Below are 18,504 nucleotides of genomic sequence, written 5' to 3' on the forward strand. Positions count from 1 at the left end.
CTTAGGCCCTTGCCAGGGAAGCGCATCTCCCACTGAGCCATCTCCTCGGCCCCTTGATTTTTCTTGAGTGTTGATTTTTTTCTTGCCATTGCTTAAAATTTTCTATCTCAAAATATTCTATGCTGAGTGTGATGGCTCACTTCTGCGATCCCAGCTCTCTGAGGTGGAAGGATAAAAAGTTCAGAGTCCAGGCTGGGCAATTTAAAAGACTTAAGGAGATGGGTGTGATGGCACACATCTGTAGTCTCAGCGCTTGGAGGCTGAGGCAGGAGGATCTCTGCAAGTTTGAGGCTAGTCTGGGGTGCACAGTGAGTTCAAGGCCAGCCTGAACTGCATAGTGAGACTGTTTTAAAAAAAAAAATTAGGGAGAGTCTGTCAAATCACACATACACACACATGCATACACATATGGGGCTGGGGATGTAACTCAGTTGGAAGACCCTGGGTTCAAAACCCAAAATCTAGAATGTGGGAGCAAGGATAATAGAGATGCATCAGAATAACTTGATCAGTAATGGCACTTAAGATAAACTCCCCCCTAAAGATGAATTTCCTAAGCAGCATCCTATATTTGGTAGCCCTGAGGGGAGGATCAAGGGTGCTATATTTCTTTTAAAAAATATTTGGTATAGGGTCTCCAGGGACTACAGAGTCTCACTACATAGTGCTTCTTCTGTTTTCAGCCTCCCAAGCGCTGGGATTACAGGTGCGCATCACCAGCCCAGTCCCAATGACTGCTCAGTGCGCCCAGGGGGCGGGGCCCAGCACGACAGTCGGGGGATAGAACCCTCAGCCCGTGTCTGCCTAAGCAGATGCTTTAATTGGCTGAGCTATTTGGCCGGCCCTAAGGATGTTATATTTAAAAATTTGGGATCTAAATATTTTGGGATCTGTAATTACAGAAAATGCTTAATAAATTGTGTTGAGGAGTGGGAAATATGAATGCAAAACTATCTGGCACCTATATGCTGCTGGTTCTATCTAATAACAACGTTCCCTAATAATTGTTATTAGTAGGACTACTATATTTCAACTAGGAGGCGCGATTTGGAAGGGACCTGGAGGAGGGTAGGCAGGGGGGAGGACATTCCAAGATGGGTGTGAGCTTCCTGAGCAGGGGCAGCCAACCCCCCAGGAGGCAGGGGAGGGCCTGGGGCCGGAAAGTGGGCCGTGGTGTTGGTTTTAGGGGGATCGGGGAGTGCAGGGCGGAAGCTCTGCACTAGTGACCTCTCTTCATGGTCCCAGGCTATCACCCCTTTGCACAGCGCGCCCCCTGGCGGAAGAGTAAGTTCCACCAGGACTTTGCCATGAATGAGAAGCTGCAGCCTTCTGCGCGCTGAGAGGGAAAGTTGGGGAAGGGGGGGGAAGGGGATTTGGTAGCAATCCCCGGGCCTCCCGCCGAGCTGGAAAACTTCCGCGCGGGAGGCGGGCGCTGCAGTTCAGACCCGCCTCTACCCTTTCTGCCCCACCCCTCTTTTGTAACTCTCTCCCCAAAGCCCCCCATGTCTGAGGAGTCCGTTGCGTCCCCCTTTGCCGTCATCTCATGGGATTCGGAATTCCCAGGCTCCAGAGTCCCGGTCGAGTGTCTAACTGGGCAGGGACGGAAGGAGGTTGGCAGGCCCTTGGAGACAGCCCCAAGTTAAATGTGGGAAGCGGTGGCCGTGACGCAAGTTTCCAGGGGGCCCTGGGTCTGCTCTGAGGGAGCGCGCCCGAGACTACACTTCATGCAGTTGCATCGTGAAAAAGCAAAAACCAAGCAAGCACCCAGGGCCACCTTCCGGCTACCGCGGTAAACTGAACCCAGCCGTGCGCCCCCCAGGGTCGCGTTGTGGGCTGACCCTGCACGGACAGTGCCTGCCAGAGACCCTGGGCCGCACAGGCTGAGTTCCCTCGTGGTGGCTGGCTTTTTTTTTTTTTTTTTTTTTTTTCTGCAATGCTTGCCAACCTGTCAGCTGATGGACCTCATCACCCATAGTGGCGCATGTAGCTGGGTCGCAGATCTCTCCATTCACGCCGCGCCCCCGCAGCTGGGGAGCTGCTGTGGGCCCCCGTACGCCCGGGGAGGCCTGCAGATCCCAGTTGCAGCCAGTCGCCGGGGGCCTGCCCCCCGCTCGCCCCGGCCTCGCGCCGCTGGAGGGACGCAGCAAATAGTCCTTTGTTTACATGCAATTCCTTACTCCGCGGAAGGAGGCCGGGGGAGTGCTGAGTTTTCACCAGCTGTTTCCCGCCTTGAAACAGACATCTGATCAGCTGCAAACACACACACACATACACACGCCCGGGGAGGCAGGCCGGAGAGACCTCCCTCCCGCCCCTCCTGCCCGCCTCCCTCCCCTCGCCGCCGCCGCCGCCGCCGCCGCCAGCATCTGGGACCGGCCGATTCTGCACCTCCGTCCGGCGCTGCCCTTTGATTCGGATTTCCATCTTGCATTCTCCGGCGGACCGCGGGACCTGGCTCGTGCAGAGGAGGGGGGCCGATCGCTATGGAGTATTTCATGGTGCCCACTCAGAAGGTGCCCTCTTTGCAACATTTCAGGAAAACAGAGAAAGAAGTGATAGGAGGGCTCTGTAGGTGTGTACTCCTCCTCCCCCTAACCCCTTCCTACCGTTGCAGCCCCCGGCCAGCCCGCCCGGGGCTGGCGCGCGTGTGCGCACGCATGGCCCGCGCCGCCGACCCCGCTCGCCTTTCTTAGCTGCTGGGGTGGCTGCAGCCCGCGCGCCCGGCTTGCGCCTCTTGGGGACCCTCCTCCCTTGGAACGTAGGGACCCCGTGCGGCCCTGGCTACTTTTGTCCGCTGCAGGCGGGCGAGTCGCGACGTTTGTAAATTGCAAACAGACCCACGTGGTTCTGCAGCAGTCCCGGCCATGCTTGATGCTGGTGGCTTTCCCCCCCGCGCTTCCTCCTCCCTCCTCCCGCGGCGGCTTCCTTCCTCTCCCTGCTTCCTCACGCTCTCCGGATGCCCCCCTTCAAATGGGTCTGGGGGGGTCCATGGCGTGCTTGGAGCCGCGGCGAGGGCAGGTACAATGCAGCCCTGCCGCCGCGGCTCCGGGTGTGGGTGTGGGGCGGGGAGCCGGGTGGTGTGCGTGTTCGTAGAGAGCGCGGCTGCAGCAGGGTCGGGGGGCTCGCGAGCGCTGGACTGCGCGGGTGGGCGGGCCCCGGGGGGCAGTGCGGAAGGCAGGGATGCTGTGGCTCCGGGCACGCTGGCCGCCGCTGGCTGGCTGGCTCGCTGGGTCGCCCGCCCGCGCCCGGGCGCTGTTTACTAGCTAGGCCTGGACGTGACTGTGCAGCCCTTTTGGAGTAGGCGGACCTCCGCGCGCGCCGCCTCGCGGGAGCTGTAGTTCTGGGCGGCTGGCGGCTACAGCATTGTGGGACTTGTAGGCACTCGGGAACCACGCTTTTCCTGACAAAGCTCGGCCTCCGCGGGCTGGGTGGGCTAGGCAGGCCAGGGGGAAGGCGTTTCGAGGAGAGGGCTCCTGAGACCGCCCCTAACCCAGCCTGGCCGCTCCCCGCTGCACTTGGGTCTCCCTCTGCAAACTTTCCCATTCCACGCCCCTTCTCTTAGCCGTAAGCCGAAAGCGTCTGGTCGCCGGTCCGGGTGGATATCCCGAGGTCTGCATTCGTTCTCCAGGAGCCGCTTTGTGTAAACTTGGACCGAGGTCGAACAAAAGTCATCCTTTATCAAGGGTGATGGATTTGCGGGCCTCGAGGAGCCCTATCGCTCCGGATACGTTAAAATGAACATGCCTGGAACTACGTTTGCTAAGGCTCGGCACAGGCATCTCCCCATTGAACCCGACTCGACTGGCTGAGGTGGGCGCCAGGGGGTGGAGGTTTTGCCAGTGTGCACAAGTTTAGGACCTGCGGGCCTCTTTCCTGCAGTGCTGCTCCAGGAGCGAAATGGCTCCCCAGGGCTGAGCCACGTGCTCAGCAGCCCAGGGCTGGCAGGGCGGGGATTGGGGGAGGAGGAGCCCCAGCACGGTGTGGCCGACGACGCTGGTGAACACCAGATGCAGGGGAAAAGTGGCTATACAGGTATACACCCGGCTCTATGGCTCTCACCTTTATTGCCAAGTTCACAGTCAATACCTAGGGATAGGTGTGCCAGCTGAAAGATCTCACAGGCAGCAGGACCACCCTGAGGGTTGACATTGAGACAAAGCTCAGCTGGAGGGCCCAGCAGTAATTACTTTTTGTTCTGTTTTTTGAGACAGGATCTCACTATGTAGTTTAGGCTGGCCTTGAACTCACAGAAATCCTCCTGGCTCAGTCTTCTGAGTGCTGGGATTGCAGGCGTGTGCCCTCACACCTGGCCCAGCGGTTACTAACTTAAAAAAATTTTTTTTTACTAACTTAAAAAAAAGTCGTTATATGTTCTGGGCATTTCCTTTGCTATTGTTTTCTCATTGAATTGTTATGTACTTGCTGTGCTATGAATCAAGTTGTTTTCTGATTCTCTTATAAAAATGAAGACACAGGCTGGGGAAGGGACCACCTGGTGGAGCAAGAGGTAGAGATGGAACTGGAAACCTGACCCTAGAGCCCTGCTTTTCAGCAGGGCTATAGCTGCTCCTAGCAAGGCTGGGCAGTGTGCAGGAGAGGCTGAACTCCACACATGGGAGAGGACGTTCTTAGCTCTGACCATGCACAGGTTTGGGGCAGTGGCCCCTCCAGCTCCTGTAACTGGACTTTGGTTGAGGAATCAGGTCATCCTAGGACTCTGGCACACACCTGTAATCCCAGCTCAGGAAGTTGAGGCAGGAGGATTGTGAGTTTGAGGCTAGGCTGGGGTATATAGTGAGACCCCGTCTCAGAGAAACCAAAACCAAGCAAACCCAAGACATCAGTCCCCTCTTTGGAGGAGGCTAGCACAAAGACATTGGGCTGTGGCAGTCCCAGTGCTTGAGGTGGCAGAACCTGCCCCCAGGTGCACAAGTCCTCAGCCTGCCTTGTGTCCAAGACAGGGCCTCTTACCCTATTTTCAGCTGGGTTGCAGGGTGAGCTGGGAGGCCTGTCCAGAAAAGAGTGTGTGCACCGGGCAGGACTTTGGTTGAGTGGACTTGGTTTCTCTAGGTTCTCAGGCTATGGATTTTCCTTCATCCCTCTTTGAGGAGTAGAGCTCCCCTGCCCTTCTCATCTGTCTCACCAGCCAGCTAGAGGGGCTGGAAGGGCAGTGCCCAGTACTTGATGCCTAAAGGTTCTCTGCTTTGGTAAAATGTAATGTCCGTGGAGAGTGGTATGGAAGTACCTGGAAGCTGTTACTTTAACCTTCAGACTCTTAAAAACCAGGGGGCATGGTCATTTCTATCCCTGTAAATTCTGTAAAGAAAATTCCCTTAAGAGAGCTGCCTGAAGTTACTTTTTTTTTTTTTTCCACTTTTTAAAAAGTTTTGGGCTGGAGAGATGGCTCAGTGGTCTAAAGCACCTACTTAGAACAAGCTTAAGCTAAGCAGGGACCGCGGTTCAATCCCCCAGCACCACATGCCAGCCAGCCCCGCCCCCTGGTGGGCTGAGCTGGCCACACACTAAAACAAACACACACACACATAAATAAATAAATAATTAAAAAAAATTAAAAAGAAAAAAGTTTTGTTTGTTTGTTTTTTGGCGGAACCGGGGATTGAACTTAGGCCCTTGTGCTTGCCAGGGAAGTGCTTATGCCACTGAGCCATCTCCCCGGCACTGAAGTTACATATTGTAACCCCAGCTACATGGGAGACTGAGGTAGGAGGGTCACAAGTTCAATGCTAGACTGAGCAACTTGGCTAGACCCTATCAATTCTATCTTCTCATTATTTTTAAAATTTATTTTGGCCAGTTCAGCCCACTGATGGTGGGGCTGGTATGGCATGTGATGCTGGGAATCAAACCCAGGTCCCCTGCGCCTGTCTAAGCTTGCCTAAGCAGGTGCTTTAGATGGCTGAGCTATCTCACTGGCCCCAATTTGATTTTTAAAAGCCTGCCTTTTAAAAAGTTTTATTAGTACCCGTGTGCGTTACATACTGATTACATTCATCGTGGGGAGACTGTTTCAGAATTTTATTTATTTTTTGTTTTTGTGGTCCTGGGACGAACTCAGGACCTTGCACTTGCCAGGCAGGTACTTGGGCCACTGGGCATCTCCTTGGTCCAACTCAGAATTTTAAAAAGATGGTGTGTTAGGAGATTTTATGTGTTTGGTTGGTCTTTGAATCCATTTATGAAGCACTAGCTTGATGACAAGACTGAAGATTTAGCAGGTAACAAAACCTGATGATCCCTGACCTTAGCGGCTTACCAGCTCTTGGTATCAGAGGATTCTGTCAGTCCCGTGAGAACCGTGGGTTGTGCTGGATAGTTGGGTACAAAAACAGGACATCATCCTCTTGTCTTTTTTTTGTCTTTCAACTTTAATTAAAAAAAATATGTTTAGTACGGGGTCTACATGTTCTCACTACACAGATTGGACTCTAGTGATCCTCCTTTTTTTTAAATGAATTTAGGACAGGGTCCACAGGGTGTATAGGACCTCACTACATAGATCAGACTCATAGTGATTCTTCTGTTTTCAGCCTTCCAAGTGCTGTGATTACAGACGGGCGCCACCACGCCCAGTCTCAATCGCAGTCTCATCGTGCTCCAGGGGGATGGGGCTGGCGCCACACAATGGGCATCCTTTTTTTAAAAAAAACTTTTTAAGACAGGGTTTCGTTATGCTGTTCAGGCTGGTCTTGGACTCACTTTGTAGCCCAGGCTGCCTTGAACTCAGCGATCCTCCTGTTTAGCCTCTTGAATGCTGGGATTACAGGTATGTACCACACATCTGGCCCTGTTGTCTTCTTGTATTATTATTATTATTTTTCCCTCAGTGCTCTTTAAACTTTGCCATGAACCTGAGAGGTAAGGTAGTATTTCTAAATTTTTTACATGTGGGGGAAGTTGAGGCTGTTGACTGGCTCAACTTGGAGTTTCCCACCTAGCAAGCGGAAAGTTTGGCATTTGTACTCAAGGCAGCGTCCCTTTGGGCTGCAGGAGGCATGGGGTAGGTGGAAGGAGGGCCGATGTCTCTTGAGGGGACCAGTATGGCTTGGTGTGTTCTGGAACCAAGTGGAGGGTGGTGGTGGCTGATCACAGGAGGCTGGAGAGGAGGGATGTATGTCTGGGTGGAGACAGCGAGAATGGTGAGTTCCTTGATGCCTGGAGTGGAAAGATTGTCTCCCTTTTCAAGTAAGGGAGAAATGTCAGGTGGATTTGCCCCAGTTTGACAGTGTGGTGCTCCATGAGAGCTCAGGGAGTGTGCAGTGAGACTTCTTAGGGGCCTGTTGGAGGCTGCAGCTGGGCAGGAGGGTGGAGGAAGATGGGAGATGCTTGGCCTGGGGCTGGGCAATTATCCCTTAGGGACTGGATGCAAAGAGTGTGTCAGATGCCCTGGAGTGTTTGGTTGGGGTGCTGTTTTTCTTCCTAGATTTGGGGGGCATATTGGGGAAAGGATGGCAGGCCCCCAACCCCCCACCTGCCCCTGTCTGTCAGGGCAGTGGGATGTAGAAATCAGAGTTGCTGCTCACCTGGGTGAGTCTAAAGTTACCAGGGAGGTGGTAATGTGACTTTTACCATGCAGTGACCGTTTACTTCTGTAAAACCTGGAAAATTATAAGGAATTTTCAGGCCTTTGCAGAAAAATCCTCTTTGTTCACTGCAGTGTCACTTGGAAATGTCCTTTAACTCTTACTCTTCGTGAATAGGAACCTGGGGTTGGTCAGCAGTAGTTGGCCTACCTGTCATAATTCTTGGTTAGCTCAAACTCCACCAGTCAGAACCTTGGGTTAGCATATAGTCTGTTAAAAAAAACAAAACAAAACAGGACACCTCTTTAGCAGTGCCTATTTCCAGGACTGTTCAGAGAGTAAGTTTTTTTTTTTAAATTAATTTATTTATTTGGCACAGGGTCTCACTGTACAGCTAAGACTCATAGTGATCCTCTTGACTCAGCTTCCCCAGTGTTGGGATTATACATGTGCACCACCACACCTGGTTTCTGTGGCTGGCTTGGTGTGTGGCCAGCATGACATGTGGTACCAGGGCTTGAACCCGGGTCCTTCCACTTGCCAGGCAGGTGCTTAGACTGCCAAGCTATCTCCCCTGGCCCAGATAGTAAGTCTTGATGACAAATTCAAGTCCCTATGAGGAGCTGTAGCTTTGGGGGTGAATCTCTTCTTAGTTAAGTCTAAGTTAACTACTAAGTTAAGCGGCAGCTGGTTCTGGAAGGAGGCAGCTAGGTTGATGGGTTTGGAGAGGAAGCGGCAGGATGGAACATCTGGATGAGCCATGTTCTTGGCTTTGAGGTACAGAGGAGCTGACATAGGCTCCTCTGCCTGCCTGGTCCTCTTCTAGGAATTTTGGGGGTGGCGATTTGGAGCCTGGAGCTCTGTGTTCTTGGGGCTTCCCAGTTAGTGGGAAAGGGAGAGGTTGAGGGTCAGCTCCCTGGAGACTGATGAATTGATGAATTGATGACTGATGAATTGGAACTTGGGCTGGGAGCAGCAGGAGGGTGCATCCAGCTGCACCCTGGTGTAGCAGGTCAGCAGGTGTGATATTGGGTACATCACATCACATCACTTGTGGCCCTTTTCTGTCACTGTAGTTTAGAGGGGCTCAGCACTGAGGCTCTGTTCTAGCAGCCACATCCGTTGGTTGAGCAGCCCCTTCTGTTCTGAGCTCTCAGTACCAACAGACGGTGGTTGTCTGCGGCAGTTGGCAGTGTCCTATGTGGTGCTTGATGGTGTGTATATCATGAGTCACATTGCTGCAGCCATTCCTTTGGGCTTTTGTGGGGACTGGGGGGATGTATAAGAAGTCTGTGACTAGGAAGAAGAGTTAACACAGTGCTAGCATGCAGCTGTCAACAATAGCTTTGCCTGGTCCGATTCAGGGATACCTGTCACCGGTCAATCTGTGGGACCCTATAAAGCCCACTTTACCCTCCTGTCCCCTGACATTTGTTCTGGGTCCCAACTTTATTGCTTGCTATAACTGGTCCCTTCCTGAATCTTTGTATGCTCTTTATATGGGAATCATCAGGCCATCTTACTCAAAGGAAGATTTTGATAAAATTAAGTGAAAAAATCTTAACATAGTGAGTCTTTAGCACATCCTACAAAGAATTCAAGATGCGTGTGTGTGCGTGTGTACATGCATGTGTACTAGGACTTAAACCCAAGGTCTTTCTCATGCTAGGCAAGCTCTTTGCACACATTACTTCCCCAGCCCTTTTTGTTTTTTATTTTGAAATGGGGCTGTCTAGATTGGCTAGAATGTCCTCAGACCTGTGATCTTCCTGTCTCTGCCAGAGTGCTGAGACAGGTGTGTATTGCCACACTTGTTTTCTCTTTCTTTCTTTCTTTCTTTCTTTCTTTCTTTCTTTCTTTCTTTCTTTTTTTTGTGGAACTGGGGATTGAACTCAGGCTCTTGTGCTTGCCAGGGAAGCACTTATTCCACTGAGCCATCTCATTGTTTTCAAGACTATAAAAAACAAACGACAACTTACTTCTTTATTGCTAGGCTTTCCAGATGGGTTGTCTCTCAGGATAGCCCAGTGGGCCCAGGACTCTTTTATTGGGCCCCAGCTCTGGGGTCAGCTCAGTCCTTGGGCATCACCAGGAGAGATAAGGATAGGGTGTAGGGGTTGCTTCCAAACAGGTTGTATTCACCAGATGGCTTCCTATGGTACCTCTCTTTGTTTTTCTCTCTTTTTTGAAACAGGGTCTCACTGTGTAGTTCAGGCTGGCCTTGAACTCACGTTGATCTTCCTGTGCTGGAATTAAGGTGTATGCCCAGCAAACTATCTGCAAATCTTAGCTCTTTTTGTCTCCAAAGATCCCTGTTGCCCTGTTGGTAGGCCACCTACTGCAGAACAGTCCCTGTTCCTGTTGCCCAATTGGCCACTCTGAGAAGGTGTGGTCTGAGGGTAGACAGTGGCAGCTTCTGCCTAACTTGGCCCTTTCCTCTTTTTGACATTATCATATGTAGTGTGGGGGCAGGGAAATGGAGAGAAGAGAGGTATCTGGCCTGAAGAGGAGAGTTGGATATCTAGCTATCTGACTCCAAACCCATTCTGTCCCTACTCTGAGCCCTAAATAAAGGGCCACCTCATCTGTAAAGTATGTGAGGGGGACCTGGGCTTTCTTCCCAGCACTGACGTTCCCAGCCCTGTGAGGGTCTTGTACCCTGGTGGAGAAGTCAGGGAGGCCCTGGGTTGGTTGAGCCTCTGAGCCTTCTGGACTCAAAGCTGGGAAGAGGGGTCTTGGCTTGATGAAGTGGGTTGAGGGAGAGAGAGTGGGCGGGGGGGGGGGTAAGGAGATGGCATGTGGAGCTGCGCTGATTTGCCTGCAGACCTCCTGGAGTGGCTGATGTGGTGTTCAATCCCAGCTGGCCACCCTCTCTGTTGAAATAGAAAGCTGAGGCCTAGGAAGGGGCAAGGCAGTATCTGGGGTCCCACAGGGAGCTGAAGTAGGATGGATGGTTGGATGGATGGATGGATGGATGGACGGACGGACGGACAGATGGATGGACAGATGGATGGATGGATAGATGGATAGATGGGGCAGGCTGGGTGGGGCAGGTCAAACCAGGGCCGTTTCCAGCTGTTGGAGATGTGTTCCCGTCCTGGGCTGTTGTTCAGCTCTTTCCCTGAGGATAGGGATAGGGTCAAGTCAAAGCAAAGGAGTCAAGGTGCTGGTACCTCCTCCATCCTGGATCCCCATCAATGGGATGAGAGCGCCCCAAGGCCTGTTCCAATTTCCCCAGACTCAGGGCCTAAGCTTTCTTGGCTCAGGCCTGGAACAGGTCACCCGGGGAGGGCCCCTCAGGAAGAGGCCAGGGCTGTGGCTTTGGGTGGGGCTGGCGCCTTTGCTGGGAGCTCAGCATCTGGAAGCCATCAGGCCAGGGGCGGGAGAAGTTGCAGGGGAGGGCTGAGAAGGGGAGCCCCACTCCTCCAGGCCACACACAGGCCCACCCCTCGGGAGCAGTGGTGTTGGGCCTGCAGGCTTTGCATCTGGCCTCGCCCCCTTCCCTGGCTGCTTCATCTTTTACTCCATTGCCGCTGCACCCGCACTGTGCAATCCCATTGCCCACAGCATGCCAGGGGCCTCACTTCCTGGCACAGAGCTGGTCTGCCTCTTAAAGTGGCTGGACTTTGTGGGTCCTGTTCCCCGGGGTTGTTGGCCTATTGTCCTCTCTGTGGAATGAGTGGTATCTGTCTTGTCTTCTGTGAAATCATAGTCCAGGGGGGCAGAGGTAGGAGCTAGGGCTCTGGCTGGAGGCTTGGCTGTGGTGATGACTCCTCAGTCCTGGGTGGCAAAGCCTGAGATGCTGGAGGTGGTCCAAGTCAGCAAGGAGCTCAGAAGTGTCCCAAGACCCAGGTGCCTCTTGACTATCACTCAAGAACTACCTGCATCAGATAAGAGAGATTAGCCACCCAGGCTGCTGAGCTTTCCTAGATTTCCTTAGTCAGATGCTGGGCTGGCACCAGACTCCTGCTTACTGTACAACTCCTTGAGTGTTTTTGGTATGCAGACCTGGCTGGGAACCTTATTCTAGAGGAGATTCCTGCCTTTGGTAAGGAAGTCATTCTGAGCAGTATACCCTTGCCAGTAGCCATTTAGTTCAGTCTGCCTGGGTATTAGTGCCCCTTCATCAGCTTCAGGGGTGATCTGCCTGAATTGCTGGCATTAGGCTGACCTGGTATTCTTTGCAGCAGGGAGGGATACAGGTTTACACCTGGGGGTCTTGAGATGAATTATGAAGATGGGCCTTAAGCCCAATACTTGGGAGACTGAAGCATGAGGACTGCTACAAGTTCGAGGCCAGCCTGGGTTACTTAGTGAGTTCAAGGCCTCACTCAAAAAAGTAAAAAAACAAAAAAAGATGAACCTATTGGGGCAAGGCTCAGAGTGCATCTAGTCTTAAGTTTCCGTCTGCCCTTGCAGCCTTGCCAACATCCCACTGACCCCTGAGACACAGCGGGACCAGGAGCGGCGGATTCGGCGGGAGATCGCCAACAGCAACGAGCGGAGGCGTATGCAGAGCATCAACGCGGGCTTCCAGTCCCTCAAGACCCTCATTCCCCACACAGATGGAGAGAAGCTCAGCAAGGTGGGCAGGGGTGGGAGCTTCCTGGAGGAGGTGGCTGGCTGTGGTAGAAGAGAATCTTGGTAGCTGCCACCGGCCTGACCCTGACCTCTTGCCTCCAGGCAGCCATTCTCCAACAGACAGCAGAGTACATTTTCTCCCTGGAGCAGGAGAAGACCAGGCTTCTGCAGCAGAACACGCAGCTCAAGCGCTTTATCCAGGTATTGTAGGAGGCATCACCTCAGTGTCCTGTCCTTCTTCTCACTCCCTGTCCCCAGCATGGCATGCCTGGACCAAGCCACTGATCTGGGACACAGGTGACTGGCAGTCCCATCTTGTATGCTGACCAGCCTACTTAACAAACTTGCCTTCCTGGTTGGGCCTCCATTTCCCTTTTCATGAAAGGGAAGGAACTATGCAACTGCCTTGGAAAACCAGTCCTTTCTAATTTTCCTCCTGGCACTGAGGCACTTTGTTGGATCTAGAAAATGAGCTCCCCAGTCAAGGTCCACCTCTGTCGGGTAGCTTTGGGGGGCTGAGATGGAGCCGCTTGACCTCCATGGTGGTAGTGGTGGTACGGGGGGTTCACTTCACATGCTCATCTATCTTTTGCGGTCCCCAGGAGCTGAGTGGTTCTTCTCCAAAGCGGCGGCGGGCAGAGGACAAGGATGAGGGAATTGGCTCACCGGATATCTGGGAGGATGAGAAGGCTGAGGACCTGCGGCGGGAGATGATTGAGCTGCGACAGCAGCTGGACAAGGAGCGCTCTGTGCGCATGATGCTGGAGGAGCAGGTGGGGTGCCCCTCTGGGATGGTGCAGCGTGCCACAGGCAGGGGGTGCTTCTGTGGTCTCTTCTGCATGTGTGCTTTCCAGTTAGCAGGTATTTACAGAAGCCCCTGCTCTATGCCAAGTGTGGGAGTGAAGATCTAGTTGTTCTTGAGTGTTACTGAATGCCTGGGCGATAAGGGAATTAGTCAAAGGCTCTCAGGTATAAAAATGCAACTGAGGACCTCAGGTACAGGCCAGTGGCAGAGTGTGTGCTTAGCATGTAAGGCTTTGGATTCAATTCCCAACACACATACACGTACATACACCACACAGAGCAAATGAGATAAAATTCATGTGGCTGTAGGTGTGCCCTGATCCCCTATGGGTACCCCATGACTTCCAGTTGGAAATCAGTTAACCAGGCAAAGAAGGGAAAAGGGTGTTTCATTCAGAGAAGAGCATAGACAGAGACCTGGAGGTGGGAGGGAAGCCCAGAGAGTTCTAGTAAAGAACTTAGTCTCTGCACCAGGGGGTTGCTCATGCTAGGTTCTTAGGTTTTGGGAACACTGCTATGTCCTGGGGTTGGAGGTTTTGGTGGGTGGCCTGCTATGAGGCTGGTGGAGCAGGTGTGCTCTGGCCCTGCCCCTGAGCACCGAGCTGCTCTACCCATAGGTGCGGTCCCTGGAGGCCCACATGTACCCGGAAAAGCTCAAGGTGATTGCGCAGCAGGTGCAGCTGCAGCAGCAGCAGGAACAAGTGCGGCTGCTGCACCAGGAGAAGCTTGAGCGGGAACAGCAGCACCTGCGGACCCAGGTGAGCAGGAGGCCTAGGAAGGCTCAAGCTGCCCCTGGGCTCTCAGGGTGCAGAGGTGCCCCACTGTTTTCAAGGAGCTGTTTATGGCTCCAGGCATCTGTGTCCGTGAGTTCATGGAGTCCTCCAAGCAGCCCTTTAAAACCTGAGCTGTTAAACTCCTGTTTGACGGATGAGGAAATAGAGGCACAGAAGGGCTGAATAACACACACAGGGTCCCAAACGACTAGGACAGGGATTTGAATCCTGGCTATCTAAATCCACGGTCCCCCTCCCCCCATTATTAAACCTGGGACCTTGTGCCTGCCCAGCAGACACTCTTCCAGTGACTTACACCTCCAGTTCCACAGCTTATGGGGGCTGGCTAAGTTGCCCAGGCTGGGCTGAGACTTGCAGTCTTCCAGCTTCAGTCTCCAGAATAGCTGAGAGGCGCTAGGGATATAGCTCAGTAGCATAAGCACGTGCTTAGCAAGCACAAAGTCTTGAGTTCAATTCCTGAGACCCAAAAAACAAAGGCAAAAACCATGAACATTTGTTCCACTGAGCCATCTCCCTGGCACCCATGAACATTTGTTTCCAGAATAACTGGGAGTACGGATGTATGCAACAGTGCCAGGCTTACTGTCTATACCGTTTTTTTATTTTTTTTGAGTCAAGGTCTTGCTATATAGTTCAGGGTGGCCTTGTACTCACTGTGTAGCCGAGGCTGGCCTCAAACTCATGGCAGTCTTACCTTAGTCTCTCAAGTGCTGGGATTACATGTGTGCACTACCATGCCTGGCTCTCATCTACACTCTTAACTAATACTGTAGTAGATGTTGAACTGCTGCGTGGCACTGAGAGTTGAGGGGGCCCTGGGATTTGGGGTGGCCAGAAGCACTTCCATAAGCTGCCAGTCCTTCACTTCTTAGTACAGTGTTGGGGTAGGGGTGGGGTGGTAAGCTGGCTGGCCCCCTGTGTATTTGTTAGTTATTCCTGGTCGTTTTATTGGGGGCGCATCTAAGTAACTACATTGCCCAGTTTGTACTCAAACGTAATCTTCTTGGCTCAGTCTCCCAGAGTGCTGGAACTACACATGTGCACTACCATACCCTGCTGAGATAATCTGCTCATAAAGAAAAAGGAGTTTTTTTTTTTTTCCCAGAGAAAGGAGTTATTTTGGCTCATGGTTTTGGAGATTTTGTTCTGTGATCAGTTGGCCTCATTCATTGTTTTGAGCCTGTCCCAAAACAGCACATCATGGGAAGAGCAGGTGACAGTGAAATAGCTCACCTCATGGCCAGGAAGCTAAAGAGCAAAAAGAAGAAAAAGTGGTTGTGGGTTCTATTTCTCTGAGAGTATCTACCCCTAAAGGGCTTCCACTGGCACCTCTTTTTTTCAAATGTATTTGGTTGTTACAGGATCTTACTATGCAGCTCAGACTCATAGTGATTTTCCTGTTTTCAGCCTCCCCAGTGCTGGGATTACAGGTGTACACTGGGATTATAGGCATACAACACTACACCCGGCTCAGCCTGCCCTGTGGGCAGGCTGGTGTGGCATGTGGTGCTGGGGATCTGACCACTGTCCCTGTGCTTGCCTAAGCAGGTGCTTTAGTCTGCTGAGCTGTCTTGCCAGCCCCTGGCTGACCTCTTAAAGATTCCACCATTCCCAGTGATGTCATGCTGTGACTGCCACTACAGATTGACCACTAGGGAAACCTAAAGCCAAACTGTAGTGGCCCTTTATGCTGATGGAGGTTGATGGGCCAGAAGAACCACAGGCAGAAAGACTGAGGGCTTCTGTCTTACAGCTCCTGCCCCCTCCAGCGCCTACCCACCATCCCACGGTGATTGTTCCGGCGCCACCACCACCACCGCCTCCCTCCCACCACATCAACGTTGTCACCATGGGTCCCTCTGTCATCAACTCTGTTTCTACATCTCGGCAAAATCTGGACACTATTGTGCAGGTATCTGGGCTTGGGGAAGCGCAGCTTGTGGGGGTGAACTTCTTCAAACAGACTCTTTATGGCAGATCAGACAATAAGGGACAGAAGAGAAGATGGCTCTTGAGTTGGAGGAGTGGGCTGGATGCCCAGGGTGGAGGCGTCTCTCCCTCCCTGCATCTGCAGGGATGGACAGCTGGGCAACAGAGCTTAGAGATGAGCCACATTCCTTCTTCAGTGAGAGGCTTGCTGGCAGGCTCCTTTGGAGCCAGAGCCCCCTGGTTAGAGTTCCTGTGGTCAGCTCTTCATTCAGGGCAAAACTTTCTCTCACCTCCATTTCCTGTAACTAAGGATGGGGTAGGGGCTGGTGAGATAGTTTAGTGGTCTCAAGCGCCTGCTTAGGCAAGTTTAGGCAAGTGCGCAGGGCCCACAGTTTGATCCCTGGCACCACATGCTGTGCCAGCCCCGCCCCCTGGGTGGGCTGAGCCAGCCACAAAAAACAAAAAAAGAGAATGGGGTAAAGTATCAGTGGCTGGGTGGGCCTGCTTATATCTCCTGTGAATGTTGGGAGTAAATTAAAAAGATTAATTGGTAAATAATAATATAAACCAAAGAAGCCAAAAGGGGAAAAATTCAGTGCTCAGAACTTCAGTTACATATAAAACCAGGAAGATGAATAATACAATTAATAACAAAAATCTTTTTTTTTTTTTTGCGGAACCAGGGCTTGAACTCAGGCTCTTGGGCTTGACAGGCAAGCGCTTATTCTACTGAGCCATCTCCCTGGCCCCAAAAATCTTAAATAAATTAATAGGAAGAGTGGGGCATGGCAATGCACATCTGTAATCCCAGCACTCAGGAGTCTGAGGCAGGAGGATCGTTGTGAGTTCAAGACCAGCCTGCGCTACAAAGTGAACTCAAAGTAGCCTAAACTGCATAGCGAGACCCTGTCTTGAAGAAGAACAACAACAAGAATTAATAGGAAGACTTTAAAATACCTAAATGTGTGGGAGATGCTTGTCATTTCTTGGCAGCACTGAGACCCTTCTTGAAAGGCGTTTGTCAACAGGGTGCCTTTAAAACTTTTTTTTGTCTTTATGAGACAAAAAGACAAAGATTTCACTGTGAAGGTTTCACTGTGAAGTTCAGGCTGGACTTAAACTCACTTTGTACCCCAGGCTAGCTTCAAACTCACATCAGTCTTCCTGCTTCAGCCTCCCAAGTGCTGGCATTACAGGCATGTGGCATCATACCTGGCTTTTTTACGTGTTACTGGGGATTGAATCCAGGGCTGGGCTGCATCCCCAGACCTTTTATTTTATTTTATTTTATTTATTTATATTTTTTTTGGTGGAACTGGGTATCGAACTCAGGCCCTTGCGCTTGCCAGGGAAGCGCTTATTCCACTGAGCCATCTACCTGGCCCTCCCAGACCATTTTTTATCCCTTCAGACCTTTATTTTTTTTTTTTATTTTTAAAAATTATTTATTTATTTATTTATTTATTTATTTATTTATTTATTTGGTACAGGATCTTGCTACGCAGCTGGACTTGTAGTGATCTCGCTGTGCTGGGATTATAGGCATCTGCCATCACACCCCAGTTTCTGTGGCTGGCACCGTGCGCCTCTGGGTTCTGGAGTTAGCACAGCATGTGCCAGGGATTGAACCTGGGTTCTTGCACTTGCCAGGCAGGTGTTTAAGACTGCCGAGCTGTCTTTCTAACTCATCCCTCAGACCTTTTTTTTTTGGCGGAACCAAGGATTAAACTCAGACCCTTGCCCTTGCCAGGGAAGTGCTTTTTAAAAAAAATATTAAAAAAAATTTTGAGACAGGGTCTAAGTCTTCAGATTGCTCAGCTTGGGTTTGAATTTTCAGTCTTCCTTTCTTTTTGCCTCAGCCTTCCAAAGTGCTGGGATTACAGGTGTGTGCTACCACACCCAGCTCAGCAGAGCAATTTTCTAATGTTTATTTCCCCTGGACTCTGGCAGCACCCCCTGCCTCGCCAGGCTTACTTTGGGACAGTCCTGAGGTATGTGTTTTGTGGAGAGTTGGCTGGGAGCCTTTGGCTAAACCTCCGGTTGCCTATTCCTGCCCAGGCAATCCAGCACATCGAGGGCACCCAGGACAAGCAGGAGCTAGAGGAGGAGCAGCGGCGAGCAGTCATCGTGAAGCCTGTACGCAGCTGCCCGGAGGTGCACACTTCAGACACTGCCTCGGACTCGGAGGCCTCGGACAGTGATGCCATGGACCAGAGCCGGGAGGAGCCTTTAGGGGATGGGGAGCTTCCCTGACCACCCCCTCAGCCCTCCTCTCCCTTCTGGGGGCTGGAGGGGGTTGGGGAAGTGACAGGGAGAAATGTGGGTGAATGAGTGAGAAATTTTTACAAAATTACTGTGTCATTTGGGTCTCTTTTATGACCTCTTTTTCAATACTGTAAATCAACCTTGGAACGAAGCCACCCAAGCCAGGGTCCCAGGGCTGGGGTGGCACAGGATATGTGGGAGCATTGGGATCCCAGGGGTGTGCCTCCACCATGGACGCTGGGGGAGACAGACACTGGGGTGCTTGGCCTCTTCCACCAAAAAACATTTTTCGTTAAAGTGTGTTTTTAAGAACAGGGAATATCAACCCCAAGGTATTTACCCCTTCCCAGAGCTGGCCCTACGCCTGTCAGTCTTCAGTCCCCCTCCCTCCTCCACCTGGTTTTCTTCTTCTTTAAGCACTTAACATGGGTTGGGGGTTAGGCTAGGTTGGGGCTCTCTGGGGACCGGGGCTCTATGCTTCTCGGTTGGGGTTCGCTGCTGCCCTTCCTCCTCCCCTCAACACCAGGACTGCCATTCTCCATCCTTCTGTCCACCTCTTCCTCCAGGGTGCCCTTAAACCCCAAAAATGT

The 18,504-nt window shown here is 52.0% G+C and overlaps 1 protein-coding gene across 6 annotated transcripts; it reads left to right on the top strand.

Annotated features, from left to right (window-relative positions):
- The first annotated feature begins 2,276 nt into the window (after positions 1-2,276).
- On the top strand, positions 2,277-18,498 carry Tfap4 (transcription factor AP-4). Of its 6 annotated transcripts, XM_023711309.1 has the most exons (8): positions 2,959-3,018; positions 3,563-3,810; positions 11,961-12,126; positions 12,225-12,323; positions 12,725-12,895; positions 13,544-13,684; positions 15,474-15,632; positions 17,708-18,498. In XM_023711309.1, exons 3-8 carry the CDS (start codon positions 12,052-12,054, stop codon positions 17,900-17,902), a joined length of 840 nt encoding a protein of 279 aa, XP_023567077.1. In that variant the 5' UTR covers positions 2,959-3,018; positions 3,563-3,810; positions 11,961-12,051; the 3' UTR covers positions 17,903-18,498. The 6 variants fall into 6 exon arrangements, with proteins under 6 accessions (XP_023567075.1, XP_004627872.1, XP_023567074.1 ...); XM_004627815.2 differs by lacking the exons at positions 2,959-3,018; positions 3,563-3,810 and adding an exon at positions 2,279-2,572; XM_023711306.1 differs by lacking the exon at positions 3,563-3,810 and having other exon boundaries at positions 2,938-3,018.
- The last annotated feature ends 6 nt before the right edge of the window (positions 18,499-18,504 follow it).

The sequence above is a fragment of the Octodon degus genome, unplaced genomic scaffold (assembly GCF_000260255.1).
Source record: "Octodon degus isolate 3935 unplaced genomic scaffold, OctDeg1.0 scaffold00021, whole genome shotgun sequence".
In the NCBI taxonomy this organism is placed as follows: Eukaryota; Metazoa; Chordata; class Mammalia; order Rodentia; family Octodontidae; genus Octodon; species Octodon degus.